The sequence below is a fragment of the Lepisma saccharinum genome, chromosome 9 (assembly GCF_977018435.1).
Source record: "Lepisma saccharinum chromosome 9, izLepSacc3.1, whole genome shotgun sequence".
In the NCBI taxonomy this organism is placed as follows: Eukaryota; Metazoa; Arthropoda; class Insecta; order Zygentoma; family Lepismatidae; genus Lepisma; species Lepisma saccharinum.
In genome coordinates this window covers 91,879,076-91,904,750 of record NC_139237.1, presented here as the reverse complement: position 1 = coordinate 91,904,750, position 25,675 = coordinate 91,879,076, and the positions used below count along the sequence as shown (strand labels likewise).

At 42.2% G+C, this 25,675-nt stretch overlaps 1 protein-coding gene across 11 annotated transcripts in view; it reads right to left on the bottom strand.

The window, feature by feature from the left end:
* The window catches only part of ct (homeobox protein, cut), a 135,633-nt gene that overhangs the window by 83,200 nt on the left and 26,758 nt on the right, over window positions 1–25,675 (bottom strand). For 10 of the 11 annotated variants that reach the window (XM_083128593.1, XM_083128595.1, XM_083128597.1 and 7 more), the window contains exon 2: window positions 1,194–1,364. In XM_083128593.1, coding sequence (XP_082984719.1) covers window positions 1,194–1,364 — 171 coding nt within the window. Of the gene's footprint in view, window positions 1–1,193; window positions 1,365–3,621; window positions 3,748–25,675 lie in introns of all 11 variants that reach the window. The other variant, XM_083128601.1, reaches the window with a different exon arrangement.

Below are 25,675 nucleotides of genomic sequence, written 5' to 3'. Positions count from 1 at the left end.
CTCCGCGTCCCCCCCTTCCCTTCAGCCAGATTAAAGAGACAAGCAGCTTACACGAAAGAAGAGCGGAGAGAAAGGGTGGGGGAGGGAGAGGTGAGAAGAATTTGTAGACGGGGTGAGAAAAACTACAGAGGCGAGAAAAACAAGAGCAAAGAAACTGGGGAATGCAGTCGAGAGTCGCTCTTCAATTTTTCACTGACACGCCGACATCCTTTCGCAAGCGGAAGTACAATGGACGGCATCCACAACAGGGCCAATTAGGTCTTAAGCGGTATACGTAAACATCTGCAACCCTTATCTACTTCGGAGTATTTCGTGTTGTGTCGTTTCAGGATACTTCCACGGGCGGTCAATTTTCAAGCCTAAGTACCGACGAAACCCAGTTTCCCCCCACATTTTGACCATTTCGTACAAAAACATTAAGACAATATGTCACTATAATATTTTAAGTTCAACACTTACAGCGACGTAGAAAGCAATGTAGCAAATTCAATCTCCATTACCGGATTACTTTAAAGTCTGATTTTATATTATTTCGTGCATATTTTATTATTTTTCTTAATGAAGATGAATAGTTTTCCCATCATGTTTACGAAGCGGACCTCCTCGGTGGCGTAGTGGTAATGATGTCGCCCTGTAATCCGAGGATCCCGGGTTCGGTCCCCGGTGGAGGGCAATAATGGTTCGAATTCCACTTTAAACTGTAGGTCCAGTCCCGATTAGTCTATCTGTGCGTAAAGTGGACTCAAAATAACACCTCAACAACATTTACGAAGCGTGAAAAATTGTCGTATAAAAAACGCTGCTACTAAATTTGTTAAGGTACAAATGCGGAATTAAATCACTACGCTTAGCACTACTGACGGTCTTCGCTTGGAAGAAAATGCAAAAGATGTTCAGGTAGCTTTACTGCAATAGTTACCGCCACCGTGAAGTTCACTACGCTACGGACAAGTCAAGATAGTGATTAGTTCTCGTTTGCTAGCATAAACACCAAACAAATTAATGCCTTTCGTGCCTTTATATCCATTACTGTGGTAAACACCCCCACACAACCATTCACGCATGTTTAATTTAAGCTGATAATGACGAATTCACATTCACAAGTGTCAATATATCGCCTGTATATCCTGCAATACCCTGAAACATGAATTCCACTCTCGTTTAGAGTGTTGCATAAACGTAAGGATACTCACCTCTTTTTCCTTGGCTGCCAGCTCCACCTCCACAGACGGCCTACTGAGCAAGTCCATCGTTTGCTCCATGTCGGAAGGTTTCTGCCCCTTCTCGACAAGCTGAAGGCTATGGTTGGCCGCAGCCAGCTGCTCCTTCAGCGCCGTCACCTCCTTCTCCGCCAAGGTGGCTCGCTGCGAAGAGGAAGAAAAAAGAATGATTAGAAACCAACTTGCATCGACAGCATAAAGCGATTTACATAAGACTCAGTTTCAACTGGTTGGACACAAAAAATTAGTGCAAATCTCGAGGTACATTATGGCTATAATTCTTGAAAGAATTTTGCACTAAAATTTGAATTAGCGAAGTTGTGTCAATAGATAAAGCGCTATTACTGTGAAAAATATGCGCATTTTGCTGAACCTTACTAATTACATGGTATATATTAGAAAACTTTCTGAAGGAAAAATTGAACATCAAAAATACCAAAACAAAGGACAACCTCTGTTATCAGGATAGTCTCTATACAATCTTACTCTGCCTCCTGGAGTTATATATATAACGAGTTGCTATTTAAACAACGGAGTATAGTTTATTTCAAGTATGAGTCTCTACAACTGTACATACCTTACAATACTAGTTTTTGCATTTTTACATCCCCCCTTCATTTATTACGAGGCTACAACCACCACCATTTTCCTTTCCTCGTTTATATTTTTTAAGATATGTAGAAAAGCAACTATAATCTTGTAATAACTGCGCCTCTTCAGTATACAATTATCACTTTCTCCTCTAGATGGTATTGTTTCTTTACTTTGTAACTTAATCTTGTGATTTTGTAACGTTGTGATTGGCCAAGAATCAATAACTACTTTGAAAGTCAAATATCCTAGTAAACAAAAAGCATTACTTAACATTAACGTTAAGATTGGACGATAAGCCAAAAACAGAAATTCAAAATCCTGCCATCTGTTGGACGACGTGCAAACTACGCTAGCATGCTAAACAGCTATTTTCAGGAGGAATGTGCTCTTCTACCACTTCCCTCACGTATTGAATGGGATAGGTAAAGCTGATGATCAATCTTACTCTACATCGATACATCAATAGCCTCATTTTGTTATCGACACATAATGGCTACGGCATCACGAACGTTAAAAACTCTAAAATCGGTAAGTACGCGCTGGTACCGACTAAGAAACCGAACTCAAGAACAAAGAAAGTACTTTCATCTATTTCCACCCTCCCTACCCTAGTAACCTGCTTCACGCTTCAACATTTCTCTTGTTTTAGCTCCAATTCCAGGAATCGAATGCTTTAACCAGGCGCGGTCCACATGGCTAGCGTGTTTACACGACTTCGCGGCCACCGAAGAGCTTGTGTTGATCCAATACACATTAATACCGGAAGTCACAGGCTCATAAATCAGTCAAGAGATGGCACCACATTAGCACCGTATGCCTGCCCGAGATCCCACAGAAAAACATGGTGAACATAACCGAACAGTGGCTTTTTTCTTTTCGGGAAAAAAGGGCTGCCATCCAACCCAGCTTTTATGAGCGATTTCCCCCACCGATATTAGTTTCTACAAGGAGACTGCACTTACCTAGCCATGACAAGGATCGTTAATTGTGGCACTAAAATTCAGTCACGAATCAAACTAAAGGTGCTTCGTGGGTTCTTTATGTGAACTGGATCGCATGGGTTGAACCGTTTGAACTTGTCTATTTCGAACGGTTCGTACTGCTGAACCAGCTCACATAAACAGTTCTTGTATTTGAATTCGACCTTGGGTTCAACAAGTTCTATTTTGCGCAGAACTGAAGATATAGAAGAGGCCTGACATACATGGCGTTCACAAAGTACTGTGCGCATTTCAATGATGAATACAGAACTTATAGAATTGTATTGTACTAAGTCATACAGTAGCTCAAACAGTTTTAACACAATTTTGTAAAGAAAAAATATAGCAATACGTGCTGCATTGTGACAATATCCAGTCAGTATTGATTTTCCTGTCATCATCCCAACGACTTTTGTTATTCGTTGATTAAGTTCAACAAGATCGGCACTTGGTTGGATAAACACAATCGCTTACGAATCCACACATTGAAACATCTAATGGTGTCATATCAGGAGATCAGGTTGGCCAGGATATTGACCATCCAGGTAATGGCGCAGTCAACACTTAAAAAACTATTTGAGCTTCTGTACAACTTATACAGTAGAACTGTATGGCCATAGTGTACATATTGAATTTGTCAAATAAATTAGAATATATTTAGAAGAACTATTCAAAATAGAAGTTCCAGCAAGCCTTGTGAACAATAGAAAGAAACCAACTGAAGAACTATCACCACGAAAACCACTAAGAGGAAGCTGAGAACGAATTTTCAGTCTTTAGAAGAAAGTGAATAACCCAGAAGCGAATTCTATGCTGTTTTTACCTACTTAACAAAATGGACTTTCCTCACGAAACCAAATCCCTGTGCACTTCTGGCCTCTGTCAGGAAAGGGTTACAGCTCTTCCCCGCTTATGTGCTGTGTCCTCGTCAAGAGAGGGATGCCAAGACAGGACTGCAACGAATGAAAGTTGCATTTCTGTGATTCCCGCATCAGGAAAAATTAAACCCCAAATAAAGCGACTAACACAACTACCAACACCAGGTGAACTACGCTACAACCTTCTACTATACAAACCGTTCTCTCCCTGTTCCAGACATGTTTCGGGAGGGGCTGGAACTGTAAAGGTGGATAATACATAGTTGCTTTCTAGAGGCCGGCATACACCAAATACTTCGTACAATTAAAACTTTCCACTCTAAAAAAATATCAATCGGGGGTCATTCTAAGGGGGGTTGCACTTTCCACTCTGGCTTTTCCCAAGTTCTTAACAGCTTTTATTTAAAAATATTTTCCCAGAATTTCGGAGAGGGCTATAGCCCCATAAGCCCCCCCCCACCTCTCTGCGTACGCCAGTGGGTGAAAGGGAGGTTGTTCACATTTGTTCACATTTCAGTTTGAAGTTATCATCTCCTGCAACTGCCTTATAATAAGTGACAAATCATTGCGACTAAAATTAAATATTTAGTGTGAAATACGTATATATTTAGATTGATATTAATTTTCCACGGGGACGTGGGCCCCGATTGCCCACGTCCATGTTATTACTTTTCACTTCCTGGCGTTTCTCGGCAGAGAACTTGAGCTCGAGGTATCTCTACACAGTTTATTTCCCGCCTTCTTCGTCCTTCTCTTCTGGAGGAGGTGACGATTACGGTACGGGACAGATTTCCGTACGCCGTGGCCTACCCGAGTCACGCAGCGCCACCTCAGCCTGCCAGAAGCTCTTGACGTCTCGAAGGAAAACTCGGCCGAGAGGGTGTGCAAGGCGCATGGCGTCATTCAATTCATGGAACAATTTCACATCATTATCAGCGACTCCAGCTGACAGACGGTTATTATCGTAGGCTGAAGACGGGGAAAGGGCAGTGTAGCCGACTCCGCAGAAAGTCACCAGGGCTTGAAAAATTTCATGTAGCTTCCGCAGTTAGCAAAACTAGCTCTCAGAATATACCAGCTAGCGTCGTCTCGGTGACTTAGTACGTCGAGTGTTCGACTCAACATCTATCCGCCGAACGGTCCGAATTCAAGCATGAACACAGGTGTTCCTGTGTACACTGCCGCTTACCAGTCTTCAGCCTAGTGTAATCATTAATCCCCATTGTCGCGATTAGCCTAAAGGGAAGCCATTATATCTATATCTTCTGTTGTCTGCTTCCGATATATATTTGCAACGCAAGAAGCCATTATATCTATATCTTCTGTTGTCTGCTTCCGATATATATTTGCAATGCAGGACTCTGTCAACCAATGAGTTCGGTGTTAGATCCCCTGTCGGAAATTATAAGAAGACACAATCAGATTAGGCCACGTTGAAAGCTAACGACCTAAACAAAATTGTGGATTTGAATAGTGAAACGTATCCTAGAAGGTGCTGCAACGGACAGCTAAGGTCAGTTGGGCGGGCAGCATTCGTTATGGATATTACGGATTTTTCCAAGCCTTTAGATACAGTGTACGAATCGTTTCGCTGCACGCAAGAGAACGAGAAGGTGAATTTATCTCATGCACACAAAACGTTTTGTAAAACTTGACAAACCAATCTCAATACATTTTGTAGTGGATTTTCAGCTCTTCTTTTTCAGCTCTTCTCGCAATTGGAAACACTTGCCTACGAGAACTCATGAGCTATCATCGTGAATATATCTCATGCACAGGGTTTTGTAAACTTGACAAGCCAAGGCCAATACATTCTCTAGAGGAAATTCAGTTACGGCAGTTGGCAACACTTGCGCAGAAGAACTAAAAGCCTGGCTCGGAGCGGGGGAGGCAATGTAACAAACAAGGAATCAATGCCACTCCTTGCACTGATGCCTCAACGGGAATTTGACGTCTTCGTTCAAAGAGCCTCGCTGGAAGAGGAGGGGTGAGGAGGCTACAGAATCAATCTCGCCCCCCCCCTCCCCATTATCCGTTACAAAAACAACATCGCCTGGCGATTCCCTTTCTGATCGAGCCGCTCAAAGCATCTCTTTGTCGCAATGGATTACAAAGAAGCGATTACCGCAAAGATTCGCGTGCTGGCTTCTGCGGAACCTTTGAGAAGGGAAGTCTATTGGATGAACCAACTCTCAACATAGCGCCATTGTAATACACTCGCTGTATCGGGGGTCTATTGCGGGTAGATCTGGAGTCTGCAAGCCGTGAAGATCCACGAGGCTTGTCAGCTATACTCGAGAGGGTCAAGTACCCGCGGGCGGGTGGCATGTTCCAAGTGTTGACTCACGGCAGGGCATCAACAATACGGAACGAGCTACTGAAAGAAAATGCAACAGGCTTTCTCTATTCTTATAACTCAAAACCTATCAAAATATTTTATTTTAGTTGTACTGTTTCAACAATACAAGATCTGTGAAAGCAAAGATCTTGGACTCTTTACAATAAGTAAGGATAGGAAACATAGGAGCAAGTTGCATGTGACAATGGCTACGTAGCCGCAGTGCACATAATTCCTGCATCTCCTACTAGATGGCACCACGGGTGATGAAATCTTACGCAAGAGAATACGTAAATGTGCAAGTACCAGCGGACATAATAATGGCACGAGAGTATCCTTATGATTATGATTAATTAGGAATTGATAATCTTAGATTCTTGGCCACTTCATATCAGTTTCGTTGTGCTGCAATCTAGTAGTGGACGCGCGAGTTTATACCCTGATGATGAGCAACCATTGCTATGTATCACCTACTCTTCTATTTACTGAAGTTACTCTATGGCAGTGTTGGAGTAAGTGTGGAAATTCCACGCTTTTTTAGGTTTCTAACAGGAGAAAGATACGCGGATAAGGACGCGTCCCCTATTCTCTTCAAAATATCCCCTTTCCTGACTTCATCCTCCCTTGATATTACGCCACGGAGTCTTTACGTTTCTGCCGCTTCATTCCGGAACCTAATCCGAGTTCGCATAAAATCGGAAGGTTCAACTCTATCACTCATAAATTTATTGGCTAGCTGGCGCCACCTTCCTACGTTCCAAATCCCATCGTGAAGCCTGCCTGTTGCTAGACGGGAAGAGGCGAGAGGGGGGTGGGGGGAGACGCGAAACGAAGGCAAGGAGTCTCAGGTTTTATGAAAACAATACTTTCCCATCTTCGGCTATTAGCTATGCTGCAATATATTTTGATTTTTAATTCTGGGGTCGACAGCACGGTATCAGCTCCTGGCTGAGGGATATTAGCGCGGGTAATAATGGCTTCCTCACACCAGGGAATTCTGGGAGAGAGAGAAAAAAGAGATGAGAGAGGGCGTCCCGAGAAGGCTGATGAAGAAAGGAGAAAAGAACATGAAAAAATGGGGAGGAATGGGGGGGGGGGAGACAAAGAGAATAAACAAGGACTATATGAAAGCACGCGGAGGGTCTCTGAGCTTGCTGATGAGAACCTGATGCTTAACGGGGGACAGAGTGTAAGATAAAAGACAAAGAGGGAGATGGGCTTAAATAACTTACTCGTGTTTCACGGAGGCCTGCAAAAGGTAGGAAACGAGGGTCTTGACGGATGTTGGATCGAGAGGTTTCTCTTTTGATGGCTCGTGAAGTTGAAGCCGGTACTGGTGAATTTGCATGTTACATACTCACACATGCATCATGTCCTTATCTTTCTATCCCTTCAGATATGGAGGACACTATATTTCAGTAGCCGTTATGGGCGAAACTTGGCGGGGGCAAAGGGATGGCGCTTCCCCTCCACCACAAAATTTTCAGATTACTAAATTTTAAAATTAAGGATAATTTTGTTAACCTACTGGGGCCTGAGGACTGAACAACATAGTTTACGATTGGGCAAATTATTTAGCAAAATACTTTTGGGCTCTTTATGGGATGGCAAACTTGTCGGTTCTGCCTCCCGAGGTCCCGAATTTGATTCTGCCATCAAGTTAAGCAGCGAGTTTGATTGTGGCCCCCTCCACCCAATTTTGAACCCTCAAACAGTTACGCCCATGGTAGCCAATCTCCTTTGTATTTGGATGGTATTGCCTTGTAACCAAGGGGGTCCTATGTTCAATTCACTGTGAACTAATCTTTCAGTGGTTTGAGTTCCAGTTTAACTAGTCTATATTAGCCTATATACAGGACGATTCATAACTCTGTAACACGTTTTAGAAATTTACTAAGACACAACTGACAGTGGCATTTCTGATGCCAATAGAACTATAAATTCTCCAATATTTTTGTGCTCATTTCACAAGCGCTCGTGTCAAACTTTGTTCATGCGGCCGATAACTAACCAATACTGCAATTCGTCCCAGTCGAACGTTGGCAAATCACGTTGGATCAGTGCCAGTCGCAGCGATAGGGGTGTTGCGAAGTTCCTGGACAGTCATAGCGGACAAGGTTCTTGCGTATTCCAACATACAAAACGCCTTCTTACGTTTACTTAGCGCCATGTTTGCTACTACTGCCTCCTGACGGCAAACAGTGGCAACTATGTGCTCTTGCGAAAACTTTGAGAATTTGTCGTTCTATAGGAATCAAAATTATCCCTATCTGTTGAATAGTTTATCTGTGGTGAATTTCTAAAATGTTTCACAGCCTTATGAACAACATTGTGTGTGTATTATACACTGGGTACAGAGAAAAGAAAAGAAAGGAAGAGAAAGGAAAAGGATGAACAAGAACGAAATGATGAAATAAATCTCTCTCTATAGAAAATGGAAGATAAATGAAGGAACGAACGAAAGAAGAAAAAGGAAGAGAGAGAGGAGTTTCTCTGTCTCTCTCTTCTCTTGTGAGAAAGTCATGTAGTGAGTGTGGAGGCCAAAGTGAAGGTGATGCGATCAGCACCACGCTCCGGCCGCCTTATCCCTTCATAAGAGGCTGACTGAGCCCCAGAGATGCTTTATACAGGGACAATGTTGCAAAATATGGCGTCCGAGATCGCCCTGGCTGTCATGCGTGCCAATCATACGCCCTGAACACCTGCTGAAACTTAAGCCGACCATACGATCATTGAGAACAGAAATCTCCTCAGCGCATGAACTACCTAACACCAACACCTGATGTTGCTCCGTAAACACGGCGAACTCGGGAGGCAAGACGAAGCCAGCTCCTTCCTGTCTTTCTCTGAATCGGCCAGATATGACTAAGGGAAAAGAGGAGGGGGGAGTTATTTATAACACTCCAGAGAGTTCCCCATCTTATTTACGCTCTCTCTCTGTGTATCGAAGCTAGTCTCCCGACTTTCTAAATTTACCTTCGAAGAATTTTGATACACAGCACCTGTCCACGCGGAGCTCGGGGGGAAAAATAGATGGAGCTGCGTTTTCGGCACCACACAAGGTTCCTAGTGGGGGATATACTGAAACGAGCATCTCGCTCTTACCAATGTCGAAGAAGTCGACCTTGTATCGCATTCTTTGTGTGTGTGTGTGTGTGTGTGTGTGTGTGTGTGCGACTTCTCGCGTATCGCGAAGTATTATATGGCGATGCTTAGATATATATATATATATATATATATATACACTGACAGGCTTTCTAGATGACGTAGTGATAAAGTCCAAGCCTTGTAATCAAGGAGTCCCGGGTTCGATACCCGTTGTAGGCACATAGTGGTTGGGATACCACTTTAAACTGTAGGTCCAGTCCCCATTAACCTGTCTGTGCAACAAGTTGACATACAAAACAAACTTTAATATTATATTGATATAGTATGTAATGTGTGTTCGTCTTCTGTGCTAGGACAATCCTAAGGTAACTAATTAGTATTACATCCTTAACGTATAATTGCATAAAATATGTACAATATTCATAAGAGTTACATTATAAATAGACGATAACCGCTTAACTCAAAGAACGAAGAAGTATAGTGAACAATAGTCACACTAACAGGAAGAGGAGGCAAGAATTCCTATTTTCCATCGGTTTTCTGCCTATTTATGTTAATCGTGACGACGATGATGAAAAATGGTGGAACTCGAACCCGAAATCCTTGTTTACGAGACCGTGAGTCGACCACTGGACGTACTTTTCAACCATGGTGGTTGGAAGAGAGGAAGAAAAGGTACCATACACGGCTTGAGCAAATAATTAAGAATTATTGTTTAATAAGACAACTGTTTAATGTATGCATCTCTTTCTGTTATGGAAAAGTACATATGTGGCTTCCCCGATGGCATAGTGGTAACACCAACGCCTTGTAATCACGTAGCCCCGGGTTCGACACCCCGTGGAGGCACATAGCGGTTCACATCCCATCCTAAACTGTAGGGCCAGTCCCGATGAGCCTTTCTGTGCATAAAGTGGGCTTAAGAAACCAAACTCAAAGAAGCAAAAGTAGATATTTAAGCACACTCTGCAGCATAACTATCATAATTACGTTCCAACCTAGTGCAGCTCTAGAAATTGACAAGACAGCATACGCGCTAAGAAGCCAGCAGTCCCGGGTTTCGAACCCTGGTCAGGTATGGATGTACCTTTGTGTTTGTCCCATCATTTCATCGGTGCGATTAACCCGAGGGGTAGAAAAGCGACTTAAAGTAACCGAGAAGTTTGAAGATACTTCTGCCAATCGCATTTTTCTTCCTAGCTGTAATAGGTCTGGAGATATCTCTACTTCACATGGGCCATTTTTGTCGAGGTCGGTCATAATGCGGAATTTCCCGGTGTTTTCCGTCCAGGATAATCGAAACCCGCGATTCCTGATCGGTCCGGAAGTCTCCCGGTCGGTTCTCGACAAACGCGCCCCTCCTCGGCGCTCAAAAGAGCTCCGCACTCCCCGTTGCCTGATTAAGCACTCGCTCACTGACGTTATTCCGAAATTGCGCCCAGCGCCGCGGCAAGGTTGCCAGTCACGTGGTTTTTATTTGCTGGACTCCTAGTTTTTTCATTCACAACAAAATTACGCGAAGTGAAGAATGGAGAAAGTAGCAAAAAGGAAACTTCAGAATCAGTACATATAAACTAACTTTAAGCAAAAGGAAAATTCATGTTCTTGTAGAACTTGGGTTAACTATGACCCGTGCTTATTCACTATTGATTTATTTGCGTTCGCAAATATCTAAATTTCGTTTGTCTTTCCATAAAAATGAAATTCAACTGAATTCCGAACTCGCATAACTAATTCTGACTTCCGAACTCAACTTACGGATTCTAAATTCCGAATTCAGTTCACGATTTCCAAAATCAGAGCTAAGCTTGCAGTTTTTGAATTCCGAAGTCAGCTTACGGTTTCTGGATTCTGATTAGGAATTCTGAATTCCGAACTCAACTTACTAATTCTCAACTTACTAATCAACTACTAACTCAAATTACTGATTCTAAATTCCGAACTTAGCTAAAGTTTCTGAATTCTGAACTCCGTTTATTCTAAATTATGCTTACTAATTCTGAAATCCGATCTCGTGTTCCATTCTCACTTCAGCTATTTTTTAATTCGTAATTCAGCACTCTTGATCTTATGAACCACATTGAGCGATTACACTAAGCGATTAACAAAACCAGGCGGACATACAATTTGATTTATGTTTTATGATTTGCTTTCTTTTACTTCGCTTCTTATGCCCCTTTCCGCTAATTTGCGAAGATGGGGATGAGTGATGAGATGATGAATGGAGACTCACAAACATCCATGCCCCGGCCGGGATTCGAACACGGGACCCCTGGACATACAATTGGAATTTGTTATTCGACACACAAAATCACATATTTTGAAGGAAAGGAAACAGCTGACTCCAAATACTTTCCTATCAATGCAGACTGCTCGTTCCTGGAGGAATCTTCCGCGTTCATAGATGACTCTGGCTTCCGCTCAAAAGGCAGATGGAAGTGTCTTTCGATACTGCTTAGCCCAATCAATAATGCGTAAACACTTCATCTCGTCAGCGCAAAGAGTGCAAACGCATGCCATCTTCTAGCGTGTGAAAGCATGCTAAGAACTGTTAACAAAAGCACAGAGCGCTTACAAACGAACACCAGTCGCTTCAATTCGCGTGACCCGACGGGAATCGAACAAAAGATAGCTGCTTTATGACCAGGCTCGTTATCAAGTCGTTCATTGCAATGGCCGGTCAATTTTGTAGCAGTCGGTCACAACGATCTAGGAGTTAGTGTTGCGGTAGTTTGGAACATGGTATAATTACTCGTGCATTTTCAACAACATGACTGCCTTGCAACCAAGGGGTCCCGGTTCGATACCCGGCGGAGGCACATAAAGGTTCGGATCCTTTTTTAAACTGTAGGTCTAGTCCCGATTATTTTTTCTGTGCACAAAGTGGACTTAAACAAAAATCCAGCAAAATGATTGACGTACGAATAGAAATAAGCGAAAACAACCGACTTAATGTAGACTACTTTCTAGGACTTTCCAAGGCTAACCAAATAAATAAAATCAACAGTTTGTAACACATATGCAACCTGGATTTCCTCTATGTAGATCAGAGATGCATACGTACAAGGATACTTTTTTTAAATTTTTCTATCCCATTAAATTTAAGCTGGTTTAGAAAATGTTTATTTGCCGAAACAAGAATGATGTCCCCAAACGAAATGCACCACATTTTAATCCCAAGTTTCACAGAAACCCATTCATAAGTTGCCGAATTAGGACACGAATGTTGTCTTTACGCCTCGTCTCACACTGGTGCAGGATTGACTCCTTGGTCTTTCACGAAAATCTGCTCAAAACTTTCTGGGCGATCGCGCTGATGGGGAAAACATTATGACAGGAGATGATCAGTGCGGCCACAAATCAATCCAAGGCGCTGGCAACAGTGCGAGAGGGAACCTTTTACTCCCCCATCCTCCTCCAGCTATCCTTCCCCCCTCCCCTTCCCCTCCGCTTCCACTTCAGTCCCTTCTGCTGCTTGCTTCGTTCGGTCGTCCCGAATGTCAATACCAACAGCGCGCATCTAAAGTAATTCTATCTGTTAATTTCATTAATCCGCGAGTCAGTTGGGCACGAAAATGGCGACTGTGCTGTGCGTTCTTCTGCAAAAGAGAGAGAGAGAGTTCCGTTGGTAAAGGGTTGGAGTTAAAAGGTGGAGAAGGGACTCCATAGCTAAACAAAAGGAAACGGAAAGAGACATAGAGAGGGAGAGAGTGTAGACTGGATAAAAAAAAAGAAGCGCGGGGAGAAGGATTTTAATAACGTGGAACTGACATTGGTGGCGCTGGTGTAGTCCCTCTTTCTCTCTCTCTCTCCCTTGGCCGTAATCAGAAGGACAGGATGTTAATTTGGTCTCCGTCCGATATCGAAGGGTTCGGACTGGGGAAAAGACACAGAGGCGAGGAGGAGGGGGGGGTGTTGGCTTTGGGAGCTAATTAGTTATCAAAGGGTTTTGCTTGCTGGTGCTGCTGTCTCGCGGAGAAGATGGCAGTTAGTCGTTTCTGTCGCTAAGGCAGCGGTCCGTTGGCGGTCGTCACCGATTCCGGGGAATATCTGAGAGATTCTTTCACCATCACGGCTGATCTTCGGTCTCCAAGAGAGACGAAGCTTATCTTTTTGGGAATTCGAGTTGACCGCAGGAAACGGAATAGTTTCCCTCGCCACTGCCAGATGTCACTGCTAAAGCCTCACGATCAATTATTCCCTTGTCTCACAAAGAACGTGAAGAAGATGCCAGAATTTGCAAAAGAATTTAAACTTAATAAATGTGTGAAACTGGTATTGTAGCAGATGACTTAACTTCTATGTAGATCGATTTTGAACTCAAGTTATATAAAAGTTTACGATAGATTTCTATACAATAAACCACTTATTTGCAAGTTATCACATCTGTAGTTGGCCTAAGCGAGGTCTACAAATTATTAAAGGTTAGGTTATATCTTTTTTTTTTGTTTTTTTTTTTTTGAGGGAGCAGGAATATCTACATAAAACTCCTTGTCTCATCGTCATCACCATCAAACGGGTCCCTAGTATCTGGGTTTGTCCGGAACTGTGAAGGTTAAGTAATGCATTCTTAGGTCAATATGTTCCATACTGCCTCATCTCCTCAGCGGGCTGATACGTCAGTGTAGAAAGATTCCAGCCATAAGTCCTCTGTATGAGATTAATATGGCCACTTAAGACATTTTTAGAGTTGTGCTTTTATATATAAGAAGCGTTGTGAATTTATTTAGGATTCCTTAAATAAAAGAAATAAGAATAAAAAAAAACTTCTTTTTCGATATTTCTCTTTTCTTCACTGTTCCTCTTTCTAGTTTAAACGGCTGTGTTCAAAAATACAAGCTCGTTTACAATTTTCCCTGTCGAATATTGACTTTAGCAATGACCTAGGTATGGTACAGACAGGAAATGAGAGAGACGACACCCTTAAACAAGGATACGATTCGATACAGTGAAAAGGGACACTTTGTATCGGTGTCTGCATCAGATAACCAGCATACTGTGTCTTGTATCCAGAACCTTTAATGACCAGACAAAACGCGTTTTGGCAATTCCATGACAAAAATACATTGAATGCCTTCCGGTTGTGCTGGAGGACCCACGAATTCTGTAATACAAAGCCATTTATACTTTTATGACGTAAGTATATTGGACGAAGGCCACGAACATTTCCGTTCATTTGCTTGGGCCGTCGGTTCCTTTTCCTCCCATATAAAATAACCTACGACACATTAAATTACGTTTTCCAAACCAATTCCGTCTGAAAAACTGTTTATGATTGACTACTTGCAGAAAACGCGGGAATATTGTAATTAAGGAGAACCGACATAACCGTGTAGTTCATAATGCAGCCACTAGATGGTGCTGTAAGACAATATCTCCCTTTTTAACCTGAAGCAGTGGTGCAAAACATCTCAGCTGAACGAGACGACCAGAAATGGAGGAAACAGAGATATATATTTCGAATATTCCTGTGAAACGAACGATCCTTGCATCGGGAGGAGCTTAATTGGAAATTGAAACCTTAGAAAACGCCTGCGAAACAGAGGGGAATGTAATTAGCAAGAAGCGGTTCAATATCGGAGCTATGTGCGCGTGGCCATAACTTTCTGCTGGCGGGAAAGAAGATGCAACAAAATCCTTCCAGCAGTGGTTGGGCCTTTGTGGAAAACCTGGAACAGTGGAGAGGCTGATCAGTTTCAATATTAACAGCGACAAAACAACATCAACTGACGAGGAGCTTTAAAAATTCCAACTCGTGCTTTCGTATCGTTCTCTCGAGTAACATGTAGGGAATCACTACCAGAGTGCGACATGATCACGGAAATACGTATACAGCGCTTGAAGTGCAAATTCTTGGATGGGGGAAGGTAGGGGGGTTGATCGAACCTTGGGGCAAGCTGCGGGATGCTCCTATAGTTGAACATGGTGACAGTGAGACAGCTTAGGGGGATGATTTGCGAAAATTTTGCCAGCTTGGTGGATACCAAACCCCACATCCCTCCTTACTACGGACACGGGAAATATATCGAGCAAACTTTTACTGGACAACAGACAAGAAGTTGGTCCAAATTCTTCCTGGACATTTGTTAATTTCATTTCAGTTTCTTCCTACCTCAACCACTACTTCTATTACAATGATATGCATAAAGTGGTTGATAAATCACTCCTATTGAGGCTTGGGTTAACAATCGATCATTTTAAGATTGATGATTGACATCTTCATGAAGTTCCAGACCGAAGCGACACGAGTCAGTTGAAACCAACTTTAAAAAAATAATCTCGCATGTGTAGCAAATGCTTTTCTACAGACTGGATGGGGGTCGTGTTGGTTGTCGCTTCGGTTTGAAAGCTCCTAATCCTTCAATCGAGCCTTGGACTGATATTAAAGGAATTTATCCATCTTTCGGAACTTTATCGCTGTAGTAATTTCCAAAAGACGAAGAATTCATAATTGGGGTAACACAGAGAGCGTAAAATAAAATGTATGAAACGGACAGCCTGCGGCTCGCACAAGGAAAATGCAATACAAATATAGTAACTTATAGATAAAATATATGTAATCTCGTTAATATCGTTACACCAAATCATCTTACTGACCAACATTCAGTTAGTACTCGGACTTGATTTACTTTGTGCGTTTGAACTATCTTCGAAACTTGTTTTCTTGACTGTAGGAACACCCAATAAACACAGATCCCTCTACAGATCAGCTGCAGATTCATCTTGATAATATTAATAACCAAGTTGGAAACACTGCACGGGAGAACAGGAGAACCCACATCACTCCGAGGGGAAAAACACACAAAGAACACACTTTTTGCTTGCACTTCTCGAATGAACTTCCGGTGCGTGAGTCTGCCTGCCTGGTGGAGATCCTTCAATCACCCCTTCCTCCTCCCCCCATGCCAGACTCTTATAAGTTCCTGTGCGAGGTGCGCCGATAAGTCAGTCAAGTGGGACGTTGTATTTTTTTGGCATCAAACCTGAGATGACGAATCGAGTTCATTACAACCATAGAGTGCCCACTACTAATAAAGAAGCTTCACCGTAACAAGAGCAGCGCTCGGGCAATAATACCCTCCAAATTGTGGTTCCGTCGTCGGTCGCAGGATGGCGCGAAGGCTCCTATGCTATATGTCACTGTACGTGGACGATTTGCATTTCTTATTGTCTGTGCTGTCTGACAAACAGTACTACAGTGTTAATACAATCTGCCATTAAGATATGTGCACATAACTGTCTCCCATGTAGAGACCTGTACACACGCATCGTAGGGCCAGTACAGGCGCAGTTAACGGGGTGGCTATTGGGGCTTGAGCCCCTCTGAGATCCCGAAAGAGAAATCTTTATATTTTAAGAAGTTTCCGAAAGCAGTATATTTTACATGTCTGTGCATGAATGTGTGTATAAATATTCCCTAATTAACACACTTATACATAATTTGTCATAGTTTCAGAATTAAATCCAGTTTTGTTTGTCACATTGACAACGCAGGTCCATTTATTACGTTATTTTGTTGAGTGTTCATAAAGTCAAATGATGTTTCAGCGAGATGTAAATTCGACCTGGATTTCACCCTCTCCCAACACCAAAGTTACAAACCATCATGCTACAAATGTTATGTTCTGCGCTGCCATAATCAAGAAAGAATCCTGACTGTGCCACTAGTTGCTAGAGCATACAAATTGCGAGGAACCAATTCTAAATTTCAGAAGCTAAGCGACCCGTTTCCTCTCCCGAATACTCTTTCTAAAGTACTGCACCTAGCAACTGCTGTGTTCTTCACGGGAACATTCGTATATACCAGCGCCCCCTTTTGGCTTCGCGGATCGCGGTTTGTCCACACCTCCTACGGCAGCAGAGACAAGTGTTTCGTGACGAGACCAACAGATGGCGACAATCAGGGCGTTCTGAAAGAAGGAAGGGTAAAGACAGCAGGAGATCTGTAGTCAATTTTTTTTCATCTTCCTTTTTTCCGTTCTTAAAAACCTGCCAGAAAATATCGGGGGCATTTGTCTCCAATTGTGGCTCTTAACAACATCCTGATTCCTGAGCCATCAACACACGCAGAGGCGATCGCATTCAGACGCCTACTTGTGCTTACGTCATCACCCGAACGTCACCATCCGAAACTGATCCTCGTGTGAAGATCTCTCGGTGGGATTGACGAGGGAGGCGAGGGTCGCCACATTTGGCGGGTGGCGGTTTTTTTAAGGGGGTGACACAAGGGGAGGAGGGGGGGCGAGATCACAGCAGTCTGGGACGGATCACCCGAGCACACCCAATCATTCAACCCACACGGGCTGAAACCGCGGATGCAACGTTGCGATGTTTCACTAACGCCTCTGAGACTGTGGCTGTCACGCCCATGTGCAACTTTCATTCACAGGCTACGGTGAGATCAGTTCAGAAATCGTTCACAACGAACGGTTCATTTCTGGGTATTTGTATCTTTGTTGTTTTACAACGCGCCTCGCGACGATGACGATGAGTGATGAAACTGATGAATAGACACTCGCAAAGAACATTCATGTCCAGGTCGGGACTCGAACCCGGGAACTTAAGTGGCGATCCAGCGGTTCATTTCTGGGAACCGTTCCATGATTCTGTTCATCAGAAAATAATTATGATTCCATACATACACTACTTTTTTGAAAACTCTGTCTACGACTGAAGGGAAAGCAGGAATATATATCGTCATTATTTATTATAATTATTAATATTCACTAAAGATTTGAAGCAACACAACCGATACAGAAAGCATAATAACAGTTATACCGTCAAACTTAAAAAAACATCCGATTCAATTATACACATAATTGTTTACGTGCACATTCTCAATTTCCTTATATTTAAGGCAGACACAATATTACAATTTGTCCACACGTGTGGTATGGATGAAATAAAGTATTTGAAAATATTTCACATTAAATGTTTACAGTATTGTGCAATAGTAGAGTTATGTTAAACGGGCAGATTGCCAGGCTTGTGAAATACATTTTCTTGTTTCTGGTGTAATTAAGAGGTATGACATTATTGGAAAATCACGGCTGGATAAATGATGAAACCGAGTTCTATAATCCTAGTTCAAGACCGATAAATAAAATTGTCATTAGTCACCATCTTAAATGATTGAAACTAACAGATTATTTTTTCACAATAATAGTTGGGAATATCATTATCACGTCCTAACATATAGGTATATCGTACATACCAACTGAAATAATATGATACAATCTCTCATCTGAGATGCGTCCTTCAGTTTTACATTTCACGTATCTAGCTTTTATAGTTAATGAGATATAGTAAGTGTCGAAACTCATGTGGAACATGCAAATGTAGAGATATAATTTATACAGATATTAGTTGCTATTTCAGAGGCCATGCTGTTCTCCAGATTTAATTTTTCTAAGTGTTGACGTCGATAATTGTCCGAACGCGTGCGCACAATTGAAAAATAAAGAGTTCTACAGAATACCGTATCAGTGTATTTTCTTTTCCAAAACAATTAGGTACAAATGTTAATTCACTAAAATAAATCCGAGTCATTGAAACACAACTCTGGCTGGACGTGCGTAATTCACACAACTAATCCCTTTAACACGCTGTCATCATCTGATACAAATGCGAATACATATGCAACAATTCCTGAAAATCAACTCACCACGCTTCGACCAATACTGCTCTTTCTACTGCCAGTACAATAGGCTATGAACGATCTTTATGACGCCATGAGCATGGAATTACAAATTTGACGTCTTCGCAGTTAAGACATGTGTAAACGATATTAAAGCATCTACGGAGACAGGCTTGGAAATTAGTAATCCTGAGTTATGACTAAGCAGTGACTCGTAGTTTTCATGTTACAATTGCTCGATTGTGTAAACAAAGTGGTGCAACCGTCAGAAATATGTGGAAACTATGCTCCCAGTCTTGAAAACGAGTTAGCGTCCAACGTCGAGCTCTCGTTTGTGGTACAAAGTTAAAATGTAACTAACATTCTACGGCCCAAAGTATCTTTCTCGATACGGCAGGATGATTTAAATCGTATGATGAAAAGTTTATTATCAATTTCATGACAATTAGTTCATAACTACTGCTTCAAACAAACTCTGTGTACAAGATAACTGTAAAGAAATTCAACAAAATGAAGGTGGATTTTATATAGGTGTACCCGTCAATGTTTTCATGTGTGTTCGGGAATTTACGTGATCCAGCTAATATCAACGCAACTTACTGCATATAAGGATTACTAACTGCATAAAGTTGTTAAAATTATAATATTATTACTCAGACAATCAATGTCCTGCAAGTGATCTAATCGTGATCGTCGAATGTCGTTGATCTTAGGAAATACCACAGACTTGAATCAGCAGATGGATGTCTTGGTTTCATCCTAAGCCCAATATGTTTCCCTCCTACCACCAGATGGCATGCAAGTCGTTGCAATGAATCTTAATGTACGTATTTCCGTTACAACTTCTTGATCTGTGTTGCATTGCATACTGAGAATCGTTCATTCAATAACTTCAATAGTTATCGAGGAAGTGTACATGTGTATTCATGCTAAATGACTACACAAATAAGACAATTAGGCTAATGAATGACACAAATGAAAACTTTTTATAAAATGACGGGAGAGTCGACAGTAGACGGCTTTTAGACTTTACGTAGGATGAACTTAACGAAGTTGGAGTGGTCCTGATCGACAGAGCCTCCATATTCTCGATATAAGCCAGACATTGACACTAAGTGGTTGAACACTCGTTCATATCCGCTCTCGTCTGCTCCATTCAGCAGCCATAAGAGGGGGAGGGAAGGGAGGGGGGCACAAAACTGTTTCGAAAAGTCTTGAACTTCCTCCAATGTCCGTCAACGAAAATAATGTATAGGCATCGTGTTCGCTTTCCTACATTCCACACGTGTTTTTCGTTTGGAGCTCGCATAACGTGGCAACGCAGCGAAGCAAGCATATCTCATTTCGCGTTTGGAGCAGTTGCCGTCTGACTTGGGGAAAAGTGCACCACACAAAGTGTGGCCACACCTTGGAAAGTTGAAATCTATTATCGTTTCTGTAGGGAGCGAGAAATTGGGCGGAACTCAGGATATACGTAAGTCCAGTGGTGTTCCGAGCACAGAGTTTGTGGGAGTCATAATCCCACTTTGGTTCAGATTTCCTAATAATAATAATAATAACAACAACATTGAAGGCACGAAAAAGATAACAAAAACGTAGGATTGAGCCTTTTTGAATTAATAACACCTTTGTGATAATGGCTCGAGAGTTGCAATAATGTATTTGGGAGGCTTTAGCTTGTTCGTATATTCAAGCCCATCCTAACATCTAACTCAGTTTTAGAACTAAAATGATAAACTAACCGAAAGTATAGGTGAGTTTTATGTGACGTCAGGATGCACACAGCCGCCATGTTTGCGGCCAATTTTATTTGTCGTTTGCAAGAAAATATCCAGTAGCGTTCGTTCAATCTGGACCACTGCACGTTTGTTAAAATCGCAAATGTCTGTGTTAGTATGTATATCCAGCCCGCTCGCTTGAATCCCGTATGCTTACAAGAACTGTCCTCAATCATGGCTGCTCGAAGACACAATGCAACAGTTTGTGATGTAGGTGAAACACACATATACAGCAGCAATAAATAATACTGACAACAGCATTTTGTATTTTACGTTGCCTTAAGTATATTTAGGCTAATCGTGACAATAAGGATGAACTGATGGACTAATGAACTGGTGAAGAGAGACAAAGTAACATCCAATTTCAGGCCGGGACTCGAACCTTTGTTGGGACCGTAAGTCGTCAACTCAATGCTCTTAACTGAGAGATCCACAAATATTCTAGCCATGAAATTCTCTGATGTATACTTGACGTAAAAGCACGCAAGTAAGAAGTCAGCGCGCACGCATTCACAGCTAATTGAAAAAAGTTAGAACATTTGGAAACTTTTAAACATTTGCATGTGGCAACACTGCGGAATGCTCTTTCCGCGCCGGGGAATGAAACAAACCAAGTCCCGTCATCCTTCGTCAATGCCTCCTCCTCTGTGGTGAATCAGCTCTCGAAGACTTTGTCCAAAATACCTGTTTACCAAACAACTAACTCTCTTTTAAAACTCTATAAAACCTACACTCAATTCCAAAATTATCTGTCGCTAAAAACGAGCTCGGAAGAAAACACCTGGCGGACAACTCTGAAAGCTAAGAGCCCTAGATTCTCGAGGAAGGGAAAGAAGAAAAAAAAGTCTGCGTTTCCTTAGCTTGATAATAGAACTTCCTTTCTTTTTAAAGATCCTTTCACACTACGAGACGAACGAAGATGATGATAGACATGACCGGTGGACAGAAAAAGCTTGTAATCAGCAAGAACGGTATGTTGTTGACAATTACAGTGTTGCCAGAAATACGGAAGTTATTTTCTCACAATTTCTCTCGAGAATAATCGTATAACAGGGTCAAACGATGTGTAAATCTAGCGGTAGGTGGAGGAATCGTACTGGTTAAAAAGAGGTCGATGGTTCGTGAATTGGATATCGAGTTACACTTTATACTTTGCCCCAGGACTCTGTGGAGCAAGCGAACGATAATAAGTCCGCGCAGTGACTCGACAAATATGAACGCGTGAGGAGAAAAGGATTGCATGGAGGGGACAATGCGACTGCAGGTAACAGCTGTTTGCAGCAGCGTGCACTGCTTTGCTCCGCCCAACACTTTCTCACTTTTCTACCGTTAAGAGCGGCCTTGCTCCATAGATTCCTGGGACAGACTCTATGTAATTTTTCTAACAACGGTGGCTAATCGCAACGACAAGGATACATGGTGATAAAATCCATTGGATAAGGAGACCCCGTTTCCAGGGTGTGTGGAAGAGAGAATGGGTTCGAATTCCGGACGGGTAGAAAGATAAAACATGATCACTACGCGTGATTTCACCGAAAATATGCAGCTTTCAGGGTCCTCGGAGGAATGTACGACACATTACATTACGAGGTGCTGCAAACCGAGCTCCAAACAATTAAAATGCGATTCCATCGCGTGAGGGGGAGGGGACCAGGTGCTCCGCTCCCTAATTTGCAAATCAACCGAAGGCTGGCTTGTCGCGTGATGCAGCGCGCGCGGTTCGTGAGTATTCGCCCGCGAGCGACCAAGCAACTCCTGCAACCGCGTAAAAAGACTCATTTGTAAGCGACCGGATAACACGTTCGTTTCGGATAGAACTACACGCTGACAAACAGCTCACTTCCTTGCACGCTTTTTGTCACCCGGAGACGAATTCACCGAACCCGTGCAGCTAACACATGAATCGCCCAGTTCTGAGAATGCCACACTTCTTAGAGGTGATTCTCGAAGCTGATACTTTCAATCTCACCGCTAGGAGGTACTAGTTATGCGAGTGGTGTCCGAGAGCCTGGACAAGTGTACATAGGTCAGTATATACATTACATAAAATGTTAATAAAACAAGCAGGAGAAAAGTACTAATTTTGAGGGTATAAATGTGAGGATATCTTGCAAATGTTATTAATGTTTGTATTCATGTAATTCCTCAATCAACTTTCTAGATCTCATCATATCAAGTTTCAAAGCGGCCCCTGCGAATGCTATATTCGTCTTGAGCATGTTTTTGAAGCACAAAAGAATGACATTGCCAAAACATAAGTTTTAAAAACACAGGACACAAATCGTAAATAAGAACAATAGTGCATAATTTCATTTACACAATATTACTTGTACTTTCGCTTACATTACGTTGCTTGCCTGGCTTTTTATTAATTGCCACGTGAATACATTAAAAGGACGAAAGGACACATACCAAGCCAGAGACTCGATTCAATAACCATTTTAACATCATCACTGAAGCTACGCGTGTGTTTTGCGCATACTTTACACACACAACGAAGAAAGGTGTTCAGGGGGTCGCGGTTTGTACAACTGGATGAATAAGGTACTTGTAAAGCATTTTCTTCATTTTCTGGCAGCAGTCTTGTGGGTGTAGTGGGGAGGGAAGAGTGGATACTTGGGGTTCGCTCCTCTGACTTGGTGTGACTGTTCTTGTCTGTCATTTATACACTGCAGGCATTTTGCCAGCTTTCGGGGAACTTGTGTTATCATATAGCGCTCATTAGGTTGGCGGAGAGGGGGCGAGACGAGGCGGACTGGGTTAGCGAGCGCGGCTGCGGGGCGGTTGGAAAGGGGGGGGGCGTCGGCTGAAGCGAATAAATGAACCCGCAGACTCCAGAACCCAACGTCTCGTTCATTCATATGGGGAGGCTCAGGATTCTTAGTTTCCCATGGTGGAAGCAAGCGAAGTGACATTGTAGTAACAGAAGAGAACATTTTATACGCTCTTTGCGCCCACAGCCTGATCGAGATTAATGCTACAGTTTCAAGTACATTTCGTTTTCTATTTTTCTTATTTCCCGTTACTTTTGGCTAATCGCGACGATAAGGATGAACAGAAAACCGACAAAGAAACTCCTACACTCAGATAACTATATGCATCATATCGATTGATGCACCAGAATGCATCGAATTGATGCACTAAAGTGTGTTTTATGGCTTCTTCAGATTCACATTTGATGCATTTGGGTGCATTTTTGTATGTCGTGAAAGAAACACCAAAGTGCATCATTTAATAGAAGTGAGGATTCCTTTTGTCGAGATACACTTTAATGCATCAGTTGATGCGTTTTGATGCAACAGAATGCATCTTTTTTTATGATGCAGGAAGGTGCATTTTGGTGTTTCTTTCACGACATACAAAAATGCACCCAAATGCATCAAATGTGAATCTGATTCTTTAAAGAAGCCATAAAACAGACTTTAGTGCATCAATCGATGCATTCTGGTGATCAATCGGTATGATGCATATAGTTTTCTGTGTGTATGCCCGGGCAAAAGCTCGAACATGGAACATTGAGTTACCAAGATCGACCACTAAACGAACTTGGGCTCCAGAGGCGGCTGTTCAGAACATTAAAAAAGAGTTTAACAACAATAGCTCTCTTATTCAAATCAATTCGGCGACGTAGTATAACTCACCAATAATATTTGTGGTTCTAGGTCGCAATCCTGAATCCTTACAACTTGGGAAAAAAATATGTTTATCGTAGCCTACCCTAGAATTTTATAATCAGAATGATATGGTGAAAATATCGGCAGTATCAGAACTCTGGGAATATATATAGAGTTGTACTTGTTTAACTCTATACGAAATTAATTGAAAGTTCTTTACACTCACGATTTTTACATTTCTTCTTACCGGAATTCTGTAATCTACACTTCCATCCCTTTCTTTACTCTAATAAATATGCTACCGAGTTGCAAGTGAAACCATAACCGAATGTTAAAAGCCTAACTGTTGGGTGCTTTGGATGCTCTTCGTGGAATTCTCCCAGCAGCATTTGTTGAATGATTGATTTGGTGTTTTAAGTCCACTTTATGCACAGTAAGGCTAATCGGGACTGGACCTACAGTTTAAAGTAGGATCCGAACCACTATGTGCCGCCACCGGGTATCGAACCCGGGACCCTTTGATTACAAGGCCCAGCAGCGTTTGTGTATGTTGGGTGCTTTGGATGCTCTTCAAGGCATTCTCCCAGCAACATTTGTGGCTGTTGGGAGCTTTGGATGCTATTTTGTGGATGTGTTTAAACTAAGTTCTGAATGTGTAAGATGATTGACGAGTATTAAACTAACTACCTTATGGATTTCAATCAGGTTTTTTATCCAAAGGTGCAAGCGCTGAACAACGCCAATTACATTGACACCTGAAGAAGTGAAGTGTTCTGTTGCACCAAGTCTGGTTGCGTTTCTTTCAATAATTCCAACAAAAATGCCCGTACTTGAACTTGTTCTGGTTAAAAAGTCAACTACTCTTCGCGAAATGTGTTTCATGGAGACGAATTATTGCATACAGTGTACGCAGCACACATCCGACAAGAGACAAAGAAAAATCTCCGTTACTTTCCCACGTAAGGCATAAACAAGCGAACAAAAATACGTACTATACTGACCTTCACAGCATTCAGCACAAGCACATTACCCCTACGAGGACAAACCAGAGGTCAACGACCAACATTATTGACAAATTATTGACAGCTGATTTTCCACAAACAACGCTGTTGGTTACGAAACGGACTTTCGATGACGCCATTCTTATCACATCGTATCACCCAACCTCCATACGGTCACATACCCTCCCTCTTTTCTTCATGGATAGAAGCAGACAGCAAAATCAATTTCGTAGCATCATTGATCATTAATGCAGAACGATCACGAAAGCCCCCTGTTTTGTATTGTTACGCCGCGGCAACAAACACAGAACAAGGAAACTTAATAAATTATTTTCTTCCAGTTTTATTTATATGGCTGATAGGCGAACGTTCAAGGGGAGATAAATTGGAAGTAAAGCTCCACAATTATCGCCCATCGCATCTATGCGTGGCGGGCAACACGCGAGCAAACAGAAGACTGGAGTCGGTCGATTTTTTATTGTGCTTCAGTGGCGTACTGTGCGAGATTCAGATGAGTGGTCTTGAAA